The sequence below is a fragment of the Armigeres subalbatus genome, chromosome 3 (assembly GCF_024139115.2).
Source record: "Armigeres subalbatus isolate Guangzhou_Male chromosome 3, GZ_Asu_2, whole genome shotgun sequence".
In the NCBI taxonomy this organism is placed as follows: Eukaryota; Metazoa; Arthropoda; class Insecta; order Diptera; family Culicidae; genus Armigeres; species Armigeres subalbatus.
Window position 1 is genome coordinate 240,236,610 of NC_085141.1, and position 14,936 is coordinate 240,251,545.

General features: G+C 42.0%; 2 protein-coding genes across 2 annotated transcripts; one reads left to right on the forward strand and one right to left on the reverse strand.

The window, feature by feature from the left end:
* The first annotated feature begins 448 nt into the window (after window positions 1-448).
* LOC134227231 (methanethiol oxidase-like) lies at window positions 449-2,418 on the forward strand. Its single transcript, XM_062708580.1, has 4 exons — window positions 449-575; window positions 637-800; window positions 860-2,079; window positions 2,144-2,418. Exons 1-4 carry the CDS (start codon window positions 563-565, stop codon window positions 2,208-2,210), a joined length of 1,464 nt encoding a protein of 487 aa, XP_062564564.1. The 5' UTR covers window positions 449-562; the 3' UTR covers window positions 2,211-2,418.
* Window positions 2,419-11,210: 8,792 nt separating this feature from the next.
* LOC134227233 (methanethiol oxidase-like) lies at window positions 11,211-13,398 on the reverse strand. The gene is made up of 4 exons (XM_062708583.1): window positions 13,269-13,398; window positions 13,049-13,212; window positions 11,774-12,993; window positions 11,211-11,717 (listed from the first exon to the last, which is right to left on the reverse strand). The coding sequence occupies exons 1-4, from the start codon at window positions 13,279-13,281 to the stop codon at window positions 11,669-11,671; spliced, it is 1,446 nt and encodes a 481-aa protein (XP_062564567.1). The 5' UTR covers window positions 13,282-13,398; the 3' UTR covers window positions 11,211-11,668.
* Between the last annotated feature and the right edge of the window lie 1,538 nt (window positions 13,399-14,936).

The following is a 14,936-nucleotide window of genomic DNA, read 5'->3' on the forward strand; positions in this document are numbered from 1 at the left end:
ACTGATTCGAACCAGGTACCAAAAATCAGGTCATTTATTACAAATGCAGCTACGCAATGCATGCCGCGGTAAAAAAAGTGATGCTGCCCAAACAAATCTCCTTCACTCTATCTTATACGAGTCTTTAGAGTGGCGATAACGATTTTGACCTTGACTCTTAAACTGGTGATTTTTTATTCAAACACAACACGCCCATAATCACAGCAGGTGGTACAACATAATCAACACACCAACATATTCCGCCATCTGATTCCACTGATGAGGCTATCGGATAGATAAGATTCAATATTATCTGATAGTCACACCAGTTTGTTTTGAAAACAGCGCCGAAATCGAATCAGCGAAAAAAAAATCGATCCCAAATACACATTCAAGAAGTGTTTTGGTGGCTATCTTCGCTTGAACTTTCATTTGTATAAGTCTACCCAAACCACACTGGACAATCTAATGCTTTAACTGGTTGGTAACAAAATCCCTCATTCACTCATGTACTGTTGCGCGAATAGTACGTTCGTTCTCTAAAAAACCGGTTTTTCTCCCTGTTTACTTAGCAAGCACTAAAATGAATCAATCAAGTCTGAAACTCATCATAATCGATCTATCCAAATTGATTTTCATTCTTTGCTTCGTTTTCAGAATGCTACTGTGGGCCTGGCTATGCCTCGCCGCTGGATGCCCTCCGGAATGGTCCTCGTGAAAACATCTTATACGTGGTAACAGTGCAACCGAATCTGGAAGAACCTCATGGAGATTACCTTTCGACGGTAGATGTCGATCCCGATAGTCCAACATATTGTCAGGTTTGCTGAATTTGATATTCACGATGATTAGACAGAAATATGATATGATTCTCGTTTAGATTATACATCGCACATTCACGAACAGCACTGGCAATGAGATGCACCACAGCGGATGGAATACATGCTCAAGTTGTCATTTCGTGGAAGATAAATCGAAGGCACCCAAAAGAGATCGCCTAATTTTGCCATGTTTGAACTCTGATCGGATCTTTATCGTTGATGTGGCAACGAATCCCAGGGCTCCATCGGTGGTGAAAGTAATCGAAGGCGATGTACTGAAGAAAGCTAACGTCACGGCTCCACACACCACCCACTGTCTGCCAAATGGAAACATTATGATTTCAGTTATGGGCGATGCTGAGGGAAATGCAAAAGGTGATTTTGTGCAATTCGATAAGAATTTTGAGTTCGTTGGTACATGGACTAAAGGCGACAAGAAAGCCATGTGCGGTTACGATTATTGGTACCAGCCTCGCTTCAATGTTATGGTAGCTTCCGAATGGGCGGCTCCAAAGTTGTTCCGACGTGGATTTAAAGACTCTGATGCTTTGGACACTTTACAGTTTGGTCGTCGACTGAACTTCTACAAATGGAACGAGCAGGAGCTATTCCAAACAGTTGAACTCGGTGAAGATGGTTTATGTCCACTTGAAATTAGATTTTTGCATGACCCTAACGAAAACCAAGGTTATGTCGGATGCGCGTTGTATTCTAAAGTGTACAGATTTTTCAAAGATGAACAATCGGAAAAATATTTAATCGAAAAGGTGATTGACGTTCCAGCTAAAAAGGTAGAAGGATGGTCAGGGGAGTTCATCAATGGAACGATGACTGACATTCTACTTTCGTTGGATGATCGGTTTCTTTATTTTAACAACTGGCTACATGGAGATGTGCGGCAGTATGATATTACAGATCGATCAAACCCAAAGCTAACTGGACAGGTCTTTCTCGGTGGTGCCATAGTAAGCGATTCCACAGTGAAGGTAGTCGAAGATAAGGAACTCACAAAACAACCGGATCCAACAATCATAAAAGGCCGACGACTTACGGGTGGACCACAAATGATGCAATTATCACTGGATGGCAAGCGCATGTACGTGTCAACAAGTTTGTACTCCGTATGGGATAAACAGTTCTATCCGGAAATGGTGAAAGTGGGTGGGACGATAGTCCAGCTTGACATCGACACGGTCAACGGAGGTATGAAAATCAACGAAAACTTTTTAGTCGATTTCGGCAATGAACCATATGGCCCAACGCTAGCGCATGAAATGAGGTAAGAGGATGGGTAATCAGTTTGATTGACAGCAACATGGAACGTAATTGAGCTTCGCTTTTAGATATCCTGGCGGCGACTGCACTTCGGACATATGGGTTGTTAACGAGGATGAGAATAATCCTCAGTGAAAAGTGCCAATTGAGCCATGGCGACTGCTACACATGTGGCTATAAAAAAACACCACACAATAATAGGACCAACCCGCATGTCGAAACTGTTACCGTGATATATTGTTTTGCATAGTTTCGATCAAATGATTGGGAATGTATTGCTCAACAGTTGATATGTGAACGAAAAGGTAAAAATGAAACGATGTGATATATTATTCCGAGAATACCGTTTTATTATTCTTGGCGTGTATCCGAAATGCATAGTGATAGTGAATACTGCAAAACCTCTTTTTGCGCCCAAAACGGAGGAGCGTAATTGGAATCAGAGCGTAAAAAGAGGGAGCGTTATTTCGAATTTAGGGCCTAAAAAGAAGGAGCGTTATTTGGAATTTTGAGCGTAAAAAGAGGGAGCGCTATTTGGAATTTGTTGCGTAAAAAAAGTTTGATATCTTTTATGTAAGCAAAATTTGATATTTAACTTACTTTACCAATTTCGGTATTAGGGTCGTCCAATTGTTTGAGTGCAGAGGCCTTGGTCACTCCTAACGGAATCCAAGTTTCAAAGTGCTCGCGTTTTCGGGGGCACACCACTCGATGCGGAAGCAACGCACAACTGTCATTTTTATTTTTTCACGCATGCTGCGACGCAGCATAGCTAAATCAACAAAAAAGACAGTTGTGCGCCGCCTCCGTATCGAGTGGTGTGCCCCCGAAAACGCCAGCACTTTGGAACTTGGATTCCGTGAGGAGTGACTTTAAGATGTTCTTGGTACGCCAAGAAATCAAGAAGTCATAAGCTGCCGTAATGTGAAAAAGTGACGTATGCGCCAAAAATGGTGTTAACGAGTACTACTCATCGAGCTCTTTAACAGAAAAATGGAAAACATGCATGTTGTAAAATAGCGGTTACGTCACTTTTCCAGATTACGGCAGTAAGTGGTGCAGATTCTTGATGACGCACAGTAAGACGTTGATAATCATTTCCAAGTACTTAAAGTTTTTCGAGAACCTCCTGGAGCTTGAACCTGTGTTTTGTGATACATAGAATAGAGCGCCCAAGAAAACCCTGGAAAAGGTCTTAACATCTACACACGTAACCAGAGATCTTTTAGATTGATTCAAAAGTGGTACATGCCCTTTGTGGTACGAAGAATAGAATGCGTCCATTGCATATGTCTTCTAAATAAACGCTAGAATAGGGTTCAAGATCTTCACACGTAACCAAAGACCCTTCGGATTGTTTCAAAAGTGGCATATGCCCTTTGTGGTACATAGAATAGATCGCTTCCATTGCATATGTTCATGGTTATCCAAGAAAACCCTTGACAACTCCTCAAGAACTTAACGCGTAACGAGAGATCTTTCGGCCTGTTTGAAAAGTCATGCTTTCCCTTTGGCAAAAACAAAAACTACTTGAAATGCATACATTCACTCAGATGAGGTTGCACAACTTGTTATTTTTTCAATTATTGGCTCCATCAAAGAGGTTGATCAGCAGGTCTTGACTCTATGAAGTTCGTTGGCAACATGGAACCAATAGCAACAATAAAAACTACTCATGCAATCATATAGCAAGAAGCGGTCACACAACTTGCCTATTCCTCAACAACTGCCTCCACTACGGAAGTTGATCTGCAGACCTTGACTTTACGCAGTTCGTAGACTACTTCAAACCAATGACAATAAAAAGCACTACATGAAGTGCGAACATATACAGTATTAACCCGATTTTGTCACTCTCCGATTTTGTCAACCCATGATTTTGTCTTCCCCCGATTTTATCACATTTTCTACCCAATTTTAACACTCGAATAATTTTTGAGATTTTGTTAGTTTATTTTTTTTTTAAATAATGCCGCAAACACCAATGATTTTCATGAAATAACTTTCACCGCCTGCAGCTCATTATGAATCATTTCTAAGTGCCTGTCAAGAAGTTTGTAAGTCTCTTCGACAAGAAATTACGGGCTCCATTCACGAATGTTGCTTTTCATATTTGCGAAACAAATTAAAAAATTGAAATATTTTCTATTTTATCACTCCAAAACTCATCTAGGGGGTGATAAAATCCAGATATTACTGTACCAAGAAGGGGTCACACAAAGTGTATAATGTTCAATAACTGCCTCCATTGTCGGAGCCCACGACAACGAAAATAACTACTTAAAATACAAATTCATACCATGAAGCGGTCACACAACTTCAGAATTCTTCAATAACTGTCTCCATTACGAAGGTATATCCATAGTCCTTGACTCTATGGAGTTCGTAGACTACCTGAAACTCACGACAACATCAAGAACTACATAAAATATAAACATATACCGAAAAAGGGGCCCTCCTTAGCCGTGTGGTAAGATGCGCGGCTACAAAGCAAGACCATGCTGAGGGTGGCTGGGTTCGATTCCCGGTGCCGGTCTAGGCAATTTTCGGATTGGAAATTGTCTCGACTACCCTGGGCATAAAAGTATCATCGTGTTAGCATCAAGATATACGAATGCAGAAATGGTATTCTGGCTTAGAAACCTCGCAGTTAATAACTGTGCAAGTGCTTAATGAACACTAAGCTGCGAGGCGGCAATGTCCTAGTGGGGGATGTAATGCCAATGAAGAGAAAGAAAGAAAAAGGGGCACAAAACTTGTTTATTCTTTAATAACTTTTACTCTATGGAATTCGTAGACTACCTGGAGCCCACGTTAAACACAAGAACTACTTGGAATACAAACATATACCAAGAAGGGTTCACACAAGTTGTTTATTCTTCAATAACTGCCGCCATTACGGAGGTTGATCCACAGACCTTGAATCTATGGAGTTCGTAGACTACCTGGAGCCCACGACAAAAACAAGAACTACTTGGAATACAATTATATACCAAGAAGAGGTCACGCAACTTGTTTATTCTTCAATAAATGCCTCCATTACGGAGATTGATCCACAAACCTTGACTCTACGGAGCTTCTAGGCTACTTGAAAGCCACGACAACTACAAGAACTACTTGGAATTCAAACATATACCAAGAAGAGGTCACACAACTTGTTTGTTCTTCGATAACTGCCTCCATTATGGAGACTAATCCACAGATCTTGACTGTATGGATTTGGTAGACTACCTGGAACCAATGACAATAGAAAAACTACTTGGAATTCATATATATAACAAGAAGTCGTCACACAACTTGTTTATTCTTAAATAACTGCATCCATTACGGAGGTTGATCCACAGTCCTTGACTCTATGGAGTTCGTAGACTACCTGGAACCAATAACAACAACAAGAAATACTTGGAATACAAACATATACCAAGAAGTGGTCACGCAACTTGTTTATCCTTCGATAACCATGTACATAATACTCGATTTGCAAGTAATGTATTGCGCTCAAGTGCAACCACCTGTTTGGGCCAAATGCGAATTTCCTCCTTTTATGGTCCATCAGTATACAACTCCCTTCCAGAAGATTTTAAAACCATTAACAAACCATTAAAACCAGAATAAAAAAACATTTTAAGTCCAATATCAACTTACTTTTATAATTTGAACCGTATCAATCGCCAGCCTTAATTGTAAACATTTACACTCTTTTTTTTTTAAAGTTAATAATTTTGTATCAACTCTTAAATGCATATTAGGAAACCCTTTTAAGGAACCAAGTTCCACTGGGTATAATCTATTCATAACTGTTGTTGTAAATAGTCCATCACACATACCGTAGCATACATATTTGTTTTTTTGTTATTTCCTTAAATTATAATGTTTGAAAAAAATATAGATGCGTCCATTACCAGGGAGCTCCGAAAATGAGCTTCTTGGTGTGGGGGATAGTGGCGGGCCATTCTAAAAAAAAAAAAAAACTGCCTCCATTACGGAGATTGATCCACAGACCTTGACTCTATGGAGTTCGTAGACTACCTGGAACCAATGAGAACAACAAGGTTTATATCACCCAACAAAACTGTTACTCAAAAACTGCTCAGTCTATCTATAAAAAATTTAAATACCTGCGGTTTAATAACAGGACACTGCCCGAGTAAATATTATTTGAAACAACTATGTAAAGTTCAAGATGATACCTGTCGTTTCTGTGAAAGGGACACGGAAGATTCGGAACATTTATTGTGTACCTGTAAAGCACTTTTCCAAAAAAGGCGCAAATTTTTCGATAAAGGACTAATACAACCATCAGATGTATGGATGACTTCTCCCAGTAAGGCAATACATTTCATAAGATATGTTATACCTTATTGGGATAATGCCTACAATCAGCAAGTGGAAATCACTCAAATTCATAGTGATATGACACACTGACAAGGCACAAACATTAAAACGGGGCCTGCCACAATAGATCAACCAACTGGTCGCAGTGGAAAATGTACCCAACAAGGAAAAAAATGAGAACAACAAGAACTACTTGGTATACAAACATATACCAAGAAGGGGTCACTCAACTTGTTTATTCTTCGATAACTGCCTCTATTACGGAGATTGATCCACAGACCTTGACTATATGGAGTTCGTAGACTACCTAGAACAATTCATTCATTTATTTAGTTAACATCTAAACAGATAACACTGAATCAACAATTTGACGCCACAATGCACGGTTCGAGGCCGCATCTCTCCATCCTCGGATACGCCCCACGCTCGCCAAGTCGTTCTGCACCTGGTCTGCCCATCTCGCTCGCTGCGCTCCACGCCGTCTCGTACCTGCCGGATCGGAAGCGAACACCATCTTTGCAGGGTTGCTGTCCGGCATTCTTGCAACATGTCCTGCCCATCGTACCCTTCCGGCTTTAGCTACCTTCTGGATACTGGGTTCGCCGTAGAGTTGGGCGAGCTCATGGTTCATTCTTCGCCGCCACACACCGTCTTCTTGCACACCGCCAAAGATGGTCCTAAGCACCCATCTCTCGAATACTCCGAGTGCTTGCAAGTCCTCCTCGAGCATTGTCCATGTTTCATGTCCGTAGAGGACTACCGGTACGCTAATAAGTCTTGTACATAACACATTTGGTGCGGTGGCGAATCTTTTCTGATCGCAGTTTCTTCTGGAGCCCGTAGTAGGCCCGACTTCCACAGATGATGCGCCTTCGTATTTCACGACTAACGTTGTTGTCAGCCGTTAGCAAGGATCCGAGGTAGACGAATTCCTCGACCACCTCGAAGGTATCCCCGTCTATCGTAACACTGCTTCCCAGGCGGGCCCTGTCGCGCTCGGTTCCGCCCACAAGCATGTACTTTGTCTTTGACGCATTCACCACCAGTCCAACTTTTGTTGCTTCACGTTTCAGGCGGGTGTACAGTTCTGCCACCTTTGCAAATGTTCGGCCGACAATGTCCATGTCATCCGCGAAGCAAATAAATTGACTGGATCTGTTGAAAATCGTACCCCGGCAGTTACACCCGGCTCTCCGCATGACACCTTCTAGCACAATGTTGAACAACAGGCACGAAAGTCCATCACCTTGTCTTAGTCCCCGGCGCGATTCGAACGAACTGGAGTGTTCGCCCGAAATCATCACACAGTTTTGCACACCATCCACCGTTGCTTTGATCAGTCTGGTAAGCTTCCCAGGGAAGCTGTTCTCGTTCATAATTTTCCATAGCTCCACGCGGTCTATACTGTCGTATGCCGCCTTGAAATCAACGAACAGATGGTGCGTTGGGACCTGGTATTCACGGCATTTTTGAAGGATTTGCCGTACAGTAAAGATCTGGACCGTTGTCGAGCGGCCGTCAACGAAGCCGGCTTGATAACTTCCCACGAACTCATTCACTAATGGTGACAGACGACGGAAGATGATCTGGGATATCACTTTGTAGGCGGCATTAAGGATGGTGATCGCTCGAAAGTTCTCACACTCCAGTTTGTCGCCTTTCTTGTAGATGGGGCATATAACCCCTTCCTTCCACTCCTCCGGTAGCTGTTCGGTTTCCCAGATTCTGACTATCAGTTTGTGCAGGCAAGTGGCCAGCTTTTCCGGGCCCATCTTGATGAGCTCAGCTCCGATACCATCCTTACCAGCTGCTTTATTGGTCTTTAGCTGTTGAATGCCATCCTTAACTTCCCTCAAGGTGGGGGCTGGTTGGCTTCCATCGTCCGCTGAACTGACGTAGTCATCTCCTCCGCTGCCTTGACTTTCACTGCCTGTACTCTCAGCGCCATTCAGATGTTCCTCGTAGTGCTGCTTCCACCTTTCGATCACCATACGTTCGTCCGTCAAGATGCTCCCATCCTTATCCCGGCACATTTCGGCTCGCGGCACGAAGCCTTTGCGGGATGCGTTGAGCTTCTGATAGAACTTGCGTGTATCTTGAGAACGGCACAGCTGTTCCATCTCCTCGCACTCCGCTTCTTCCAGGCGGCGTTTCTTCTCCTGAAAAAGGCGGGTCTGCTGTCTCTGCTTCCGTCTATAACGTTCCACGTTCTGCCGGGTACCTTGCTGCAGCGCGACCGCCCGCGCTGCGTCCTTTTCCTCCAGAATCTGTCTGCACTCTTCGACGAACCAATCGTTCCGTCGCCTTCGTCCCATATACCCGGCGTTGTTCTCCGCTGCGTTGGTAATGGCTGCTTTAACTGTATTCTAGCAGTCCTCAAGAGGGCCCATCGAGCTCACCCTCTTTCGACAATGCTGCGCGTACGCAGTGGCGACATCAGGTTGCTTCAGTCGCTCTAGGTCGTACCGCGGCGGTCGTCGGTACCGAATATTGTTGATGACGGATAATTTTGGGCGCAGTTTAACCATCACCAGATAGTGCTTAGAGTCGATGTTAGCGCCACAATATGCCTGACGTCGACAATGTCGGAGAAGTGCCGTCCATAAATCGAAACCTGGTTGATTTGTGATTCTGTCTGCAGTGGTGATCTCCAGGTATATCGATACGGAAGGCTGTGTTGGAAGGCCGTATTTTTAAGGCGTCGAAATCAATTAGTAGTAGGCCATTTTCGTTCGCCAGTCAGTGAGCGCTGAACTTCCCAATAGTCAGTTTAAACTGCTCCTCTTGGCCAAACTGAGCGTTCAAATCTCCTATGATGATTTTGACGTCGTGGCTTGGACAGCCGTCGTACTCACGTTCCAGCTGCGCGTAGAATGCATCCGTATCATCATCGGTGCGTCTGGAGTGTGGGCTATGGACATTGATTATGCTGAAGTTGAAGGCCACCACCCGATCACGCGCCTTTGCATATTGTCCATCACTGTGAAAGCTGTTCTCAGCTCGTGTGTGTTGCCGCAGCTCTAGTAGATGGTATGATTATCTCTAAATGTTCGCACGATTGATCCCTTCCAACGAGTATGCGTGTGCTCCCGATGAAGTTGAGAGATTTGCAATTCCACGAGCCGAGTTTCCAATCGCTAGTCCCTTTTCGTCGTAGTGGTCACCGCCTATGGTTCCGGCCCGTACTTCCTTATTGATTATTCGTTGTTTTTTAAAGGCTGGTTTGCAGGGCCTGACATCAAACCCCATAAATTTCCGGAGGACAATTTCACCTTATTTTCAGTGGACCATGGTGCACAGTTTCACTTGAGTCCCTCGCTGGCACTCGGACGATGATCCGCCGCCCCTAACATGGAGAACAGACGCTCAGTAAGATTTGCACCTCCGGATATGAGCTTAATTTGTGAACACAAAACTTAAATTGTGAATACAAAATAACTGTTTGTGCTAACTAATTAACTTTGGACGAGCGAAGCTCGACGGGTTTGCTAGTGATATGTATAAAAAATACAACCTATGCGAATATGAATAAATAGGGCACGCGCAGTACCGTGGTTCCGTGTAACAACAAACTTTTGTGAGCCACTAAAGTAATCAATTAAAACAGACTTCTCGAAGCTTTCTGCAAAATTTATAAATTTTAATGAATAAAGTTTCAATAGAAATCCAGTGGCAGTTGATAAATTGCATATTGCATTCCGTGTACTCTCAAGGCGTTGCTCTTTCAGTTTATTTACTCTTCATCAAAGAATTGGGGGTCCGCCGGAACGGCACAGCAAACAGAGGCAGATACTTTGCTGTTGCTGCAGTAGAGTTAAATAGCATTCTTCCCCCGCCCACACCAGCCAGCCAGGCGGTAGGGTTGAAGGGTCAACCGCTCGATGGTTTCATATCCGAGCGAGCTACTATTTGTGAAAGCCGAGAACTTTTCATCCCCGATTTGTGATTTAGTGTGGCCATTTCCTTGAAACTATGGCGGAAGCTTATCGTCCCTGTTCAACTCTCGAATCATGATGGATGAAACTGCTGATGGAAGCTCTTTCGGTTGAAAAAAGAGCAAGTTTTTTAACCCATTCAGGAAATTGAAATTGTAATAATTCTTTCGTTGGTTAGCAAAGTTTTACGGTGAATGAAGCTACCGTAGAAGAGTTGGAGCTGATGTTCGAAAGTTTTGATAATGTAGCCACGGAAATTAGATATCTATAGGTTTGTGTAAACTTATTAGCAACGCACAAAGGAAAGTCGACCAAAAAATATTTACTTTTGATATCAACATTACATGTTAAATGAAATCGTATTAGTAATTGTAGTGATTTCATAAAGACTGTCAAATGGAGTAGCTGGTGAAATTTCAGTAATGGTTCCACGATGGATGTATGTAATTTTAAACTGAATGCCATGAAGATATCTAGAAGAAATATCTGAATGAATTTCCTAAAAAGATAACTATATAGGGGGGAGGAAATTAAAACTAGATCAAATAGAGTTACTTGACGTGTTGTTGGTGCCTTCTCGTGCATATGAAAAAATAGTATTTTGGCCGTAGCTTTTGAGCTCATAACCCGATCTGGCCAATTTCATTAGGAAACAATGGGTCAGGAAACCTCGTCGAATGCAACTTGTTGCGACCAAATTGGTTGAGAGTAAGTGCACATAAATACATACACACACACGCACAGACATACGTCATCTCAGTTCGTCGAGCTGAGTGGATTGGTATATAAAACTATGGGTCTGCAAAAAATACACGTTTCTGAGTTTGGTTTATTGTATTTAATTGCAAAAATTGCTATGTTGAATCCATTTAGGACATTGATTCCTTAAGATAGAATGTAGGTAGGTCCATCAAAACATTTTCAGAAAAATATTTTAAGCTCTTTTTATTTTTTATTCTTTTTTTAGTGGAATGTATTCAACCGTCTAAGACGAGTTAAGTAGCTCCATTTAATTCCACCAATTATTTCGATATCTTTGCAGATACGAATTTCGACCACACAATTGTGGTCGAAATACGTATCTGCAAAGATATCGAAAAAATTAGTGGAATTAAATGGAGTTACTTAACTCGTCTTAGAAGGTTGATCAAAATATTGTTGATTTGAAATGTGTTTCGAAATCAATCATTAGGCTCTCTTGCACACTTACGTTCAACAGGCACTTGAAGGAAGTATTTCGCATACTATATTATTCTGAAGTTGGTTGTTATTATCAGTCAGACTTAGCCGACAATTGCAACGGAATGTACAAGCTAACAGTTTTTACTCATTCACAATCCATATATCGGAAGTACAATCGCCTCCTGGATACCTGTAGGAAAAATTTAATTAGTTCATGTTCCAATCCAAATGCCATTTATATCCTACCTCATTTCGTGCGGTAGCGATGGACCATACGGCTCATCGCCGAAATCCACTAAAAAGCTTTCGTTGATTTTCATGCCCCCATTGACCGTGTCAATGTCAAGTTGTACGATGGTTCCACCCGCCTTCACCATTTCCGGATAGAATTGTTTGTCCCAAGGGGAGAACAAGCTCGATGACACGTACAAGCGTTTGCCATCCAGCGACAGTTGCAACATTTGCGGTCCACCCAAAAGTCGTCGGCCCTTAATGAAAGTTGGATCTGGTTGTTCCGTGAGTTCCTTATCTTCGGTTACTTTCACTTTAGAATCAGACAATATAGCACCTCCGAGAAATACTTGTCCAGTTAATTTTGGATTTGATCGGTCGGTGATATCATATTGTCTTACGTCGCCATGCAGCCAATTGCTGAAGTATATGAACCGATCGTCCAATGAAATGAGAATATCAGTCATCATTCCATTTATGTACTCTCCACCCCATCCTTCTACTTTCTTCGCTGGAATGTCAATTACTTTTTCGACTAAATATTTATCCGATTGTTCATCTTTGAAAAACCTATACACGTTTGCATACAACGTACATCCAACGTAACCCTGATTTTCCTTAGGATTGTGCAGAAATCGAATTTCAAGCGGACATATACCATCCTCATCTAATTCAATCGTTTGGAACAATTCCTGTTCATTCCACTTGTAGAAGTTCAAACGACGACCATACTGAAGTGTATCCAAAGCATCAGAGTCTTCGTAACCGCGTCTGAACAGCTTTGGAGCGCCCCATTCTGAAGCTACCATCACATTGAAGTAAGGCTGGTACCAATAATCGTAACCACATATGGCTTTCTTGTCGCCTTTAGTCCATGTACCAACATATTCAAAATTCTTATCAAATTGGACAAAATCTCCTTTTGCATTCCCTTCCGCGTCGCCCATAATTGATATCATAATGTTTCCATTTGGCAAACAGTGGGTAGTATGTGGAGCCGTTACGTTAGCTTTCTTCAGTACATCGCTTTCGATAACTTTTACCACCGATGGAGCCCTGGGATTCGTTGCCACATCAACGATAAAAATTCTATCAGAATTCAAACATGGCAAAATTAGGCGATCTCTTTTGGGTGCTTTCGTGTTATCATCTACGAAATGACAGCTTGAGCATGTATTCCATCCGCTGTGGTGCATCTCATTGCCAGTGCTGTTCGTAAATGTGCGATGAATTACCTAAGTGAAGATGATGTTTCTTATCTGACCATAACGAATAGCGAATGCGATTTACCTGGCAATATGTTGGACTGTCCGGGTCAACATCTACCGTCGAAAGATAGTCACCGTGGGGCTCTTCCAAATTCGGTTGCACTGTTACCACGTACATAATCTTCTCTCGTGGTCCATTTCGGACAGCATCAATTGGAGTGGCGTAGCCCGGGCCACAGTAACATTCTGGAAAACCAACAATATTAGCAATTTAGAAATACTCGAAAATGTAGAATTCATACTTGATTGATTCATTCTAAAACAAACTACGCAAACTAGCAGAAAGGTTTGAATTGAGAACGAACTTATCGACCGTCCGATCGTATGAGAAGTGAGTAGAAATTCATCGCAAGCCGGCAGGAGCCGTGGATTGTGTTGTGTTGTATTAGTCGCGACGAATAACTTAGTATACGAAGCGACGAGAGCCGCACGCATATACACACAAACTATGATTTGTTATGAATACGAAAGAGAAGACATAAAACACGTAGTTTGCATTGCTTTGCATTAATATACAGATACAATATACATGATGGCTCGAGTTCTGCAAAGCACCGTAGAGGATAGTAGTCAATGTGTAGATAAGTTTCTTGGATCCATATATATTATGAACAGCGTGGCTAAATATTGAAAAAAATAAAAAAACATAATCGTTTTCTGCAAATCTAAGATAAATTATCTAACAGAGCCCCGAGCAGGAGCGACAACCTCTATAACAATAATTGGTATGAACTAGCCTTGCATAAAAAATAAAATAACAAAAAATTTACCGAAAATTAATATGCAAAATACATGCTTAGGGATTTCAATACCAAACGAATAATAATGTGTGATGCGTTTGGTATTGCAATAACAGAGTATGTTATGCCTGATGTGCATATTAATTTTTGTTATTACTTTTTAGGTATTTTACCTCTTAGGCAAGGCTAGTTCATAACAAATTATGGTATCAATAACAGAATGAGATATTATTGAATTAATTTCTCCTGCTCGGGTGATTACTGATTATGCCTCACACATGCTTTGAAAATAGTAACGGAAAAAGATACGACAATTATTTTAAGCTATTAGTGGAATATATTTACTTGTCATAAGACGACATTCAATGGAATAGTACAAACTCGTCTTATGACAAGTAAACGGAAAAAGGTTCATTAGTAAGAACTAAATTCCCAGCATATGAAATTTGTTTGCTTGAAAACTTCTGTATCAAAGAAATCAAAATTCAAGACAAAATTTTCAAAACGACTTATCTACTTGTGTAAACAAAGATTCGAACGTGGATTTGACGAATCTGATAGCACGCAAACCAACACTATCAATAGGTAGGTGAAGGTTTCGGCTACCTGTTGATGGCGTAGGTTTACGTCGAAGTGCTATCAGATTCGTAAAATCGACGTTTGAATCTTTGTTTACAAAAGCAGATAAGTCGTTTTGCAAATTTTGTCTTGAATTGCAATTTAGTTCATTTTTTTATCATTTACTTTTATATAGAGGCAAATCTGCATACATACACCTATCATTATCACTCAGGGAGTAGGGTTGGCGCGGAAGGCAGAAGGCCAGCCCGCCAGACCCACTAAGCCCACCCAAGCAACAGAAGGTTACTTGAGTTACCCTCTCTACTAATACCCTGGTTCCCCCAGGAACTGCCTCCCAGCATTAGGCAGTACCTAATGTACTCGCTCATTCACGCTCACCCAGGCACTCATCCCGTATGAGTCTGACTTGGGTACTCACCTCTAACATGCCACGCGAGTCTGACTTGGATGCTCACTCTACTCACCTCTGCCATGCCTCGAGGTGTCGATAACGATAGGTACCAATAGTTCTACGCTACGACCCTCCTATCTCGGCATATACTATCCGTACTAACACCTATGCGCTCACTCTTCTACCATGCCTCGTGG

Bases quoted from the DNA above. Each gene is read 5' to 3' on its own strand.
- LOC134227231 (XM_062708580.1), top strand. The intron at 801-859 runs GTTTGCTGAATT...ATTCTCGTTTAG, and splicing joins ATAGTCCAACATATTGTCAG to ATTATACATCGCACATTCAC. The intron at 2,080-2,143 runs GTAAGAGGATGG...CTTCGCTTTTAG, and splicing joins ACGCTAGCGCATGAAATGAG to ATATCCTGGCGGCGACTGCA.
- LOC134227233 (XM_062708583.1), bottom strand. The intron at 12,994-13,048 runs GTAAATCGCATT...ATCTTCACTTAG, and splicing joins ACAGTCCAACATATTGCCAG to GTAATTCATCGCACATTTAC. The intron at 11,718-11,773 runs GTAGGATATAAA...TTTTTCCTACAG, and splicing joins TCGCTACCGCACGAAATGAG to GTATCCAGGAGGCGATTGTA.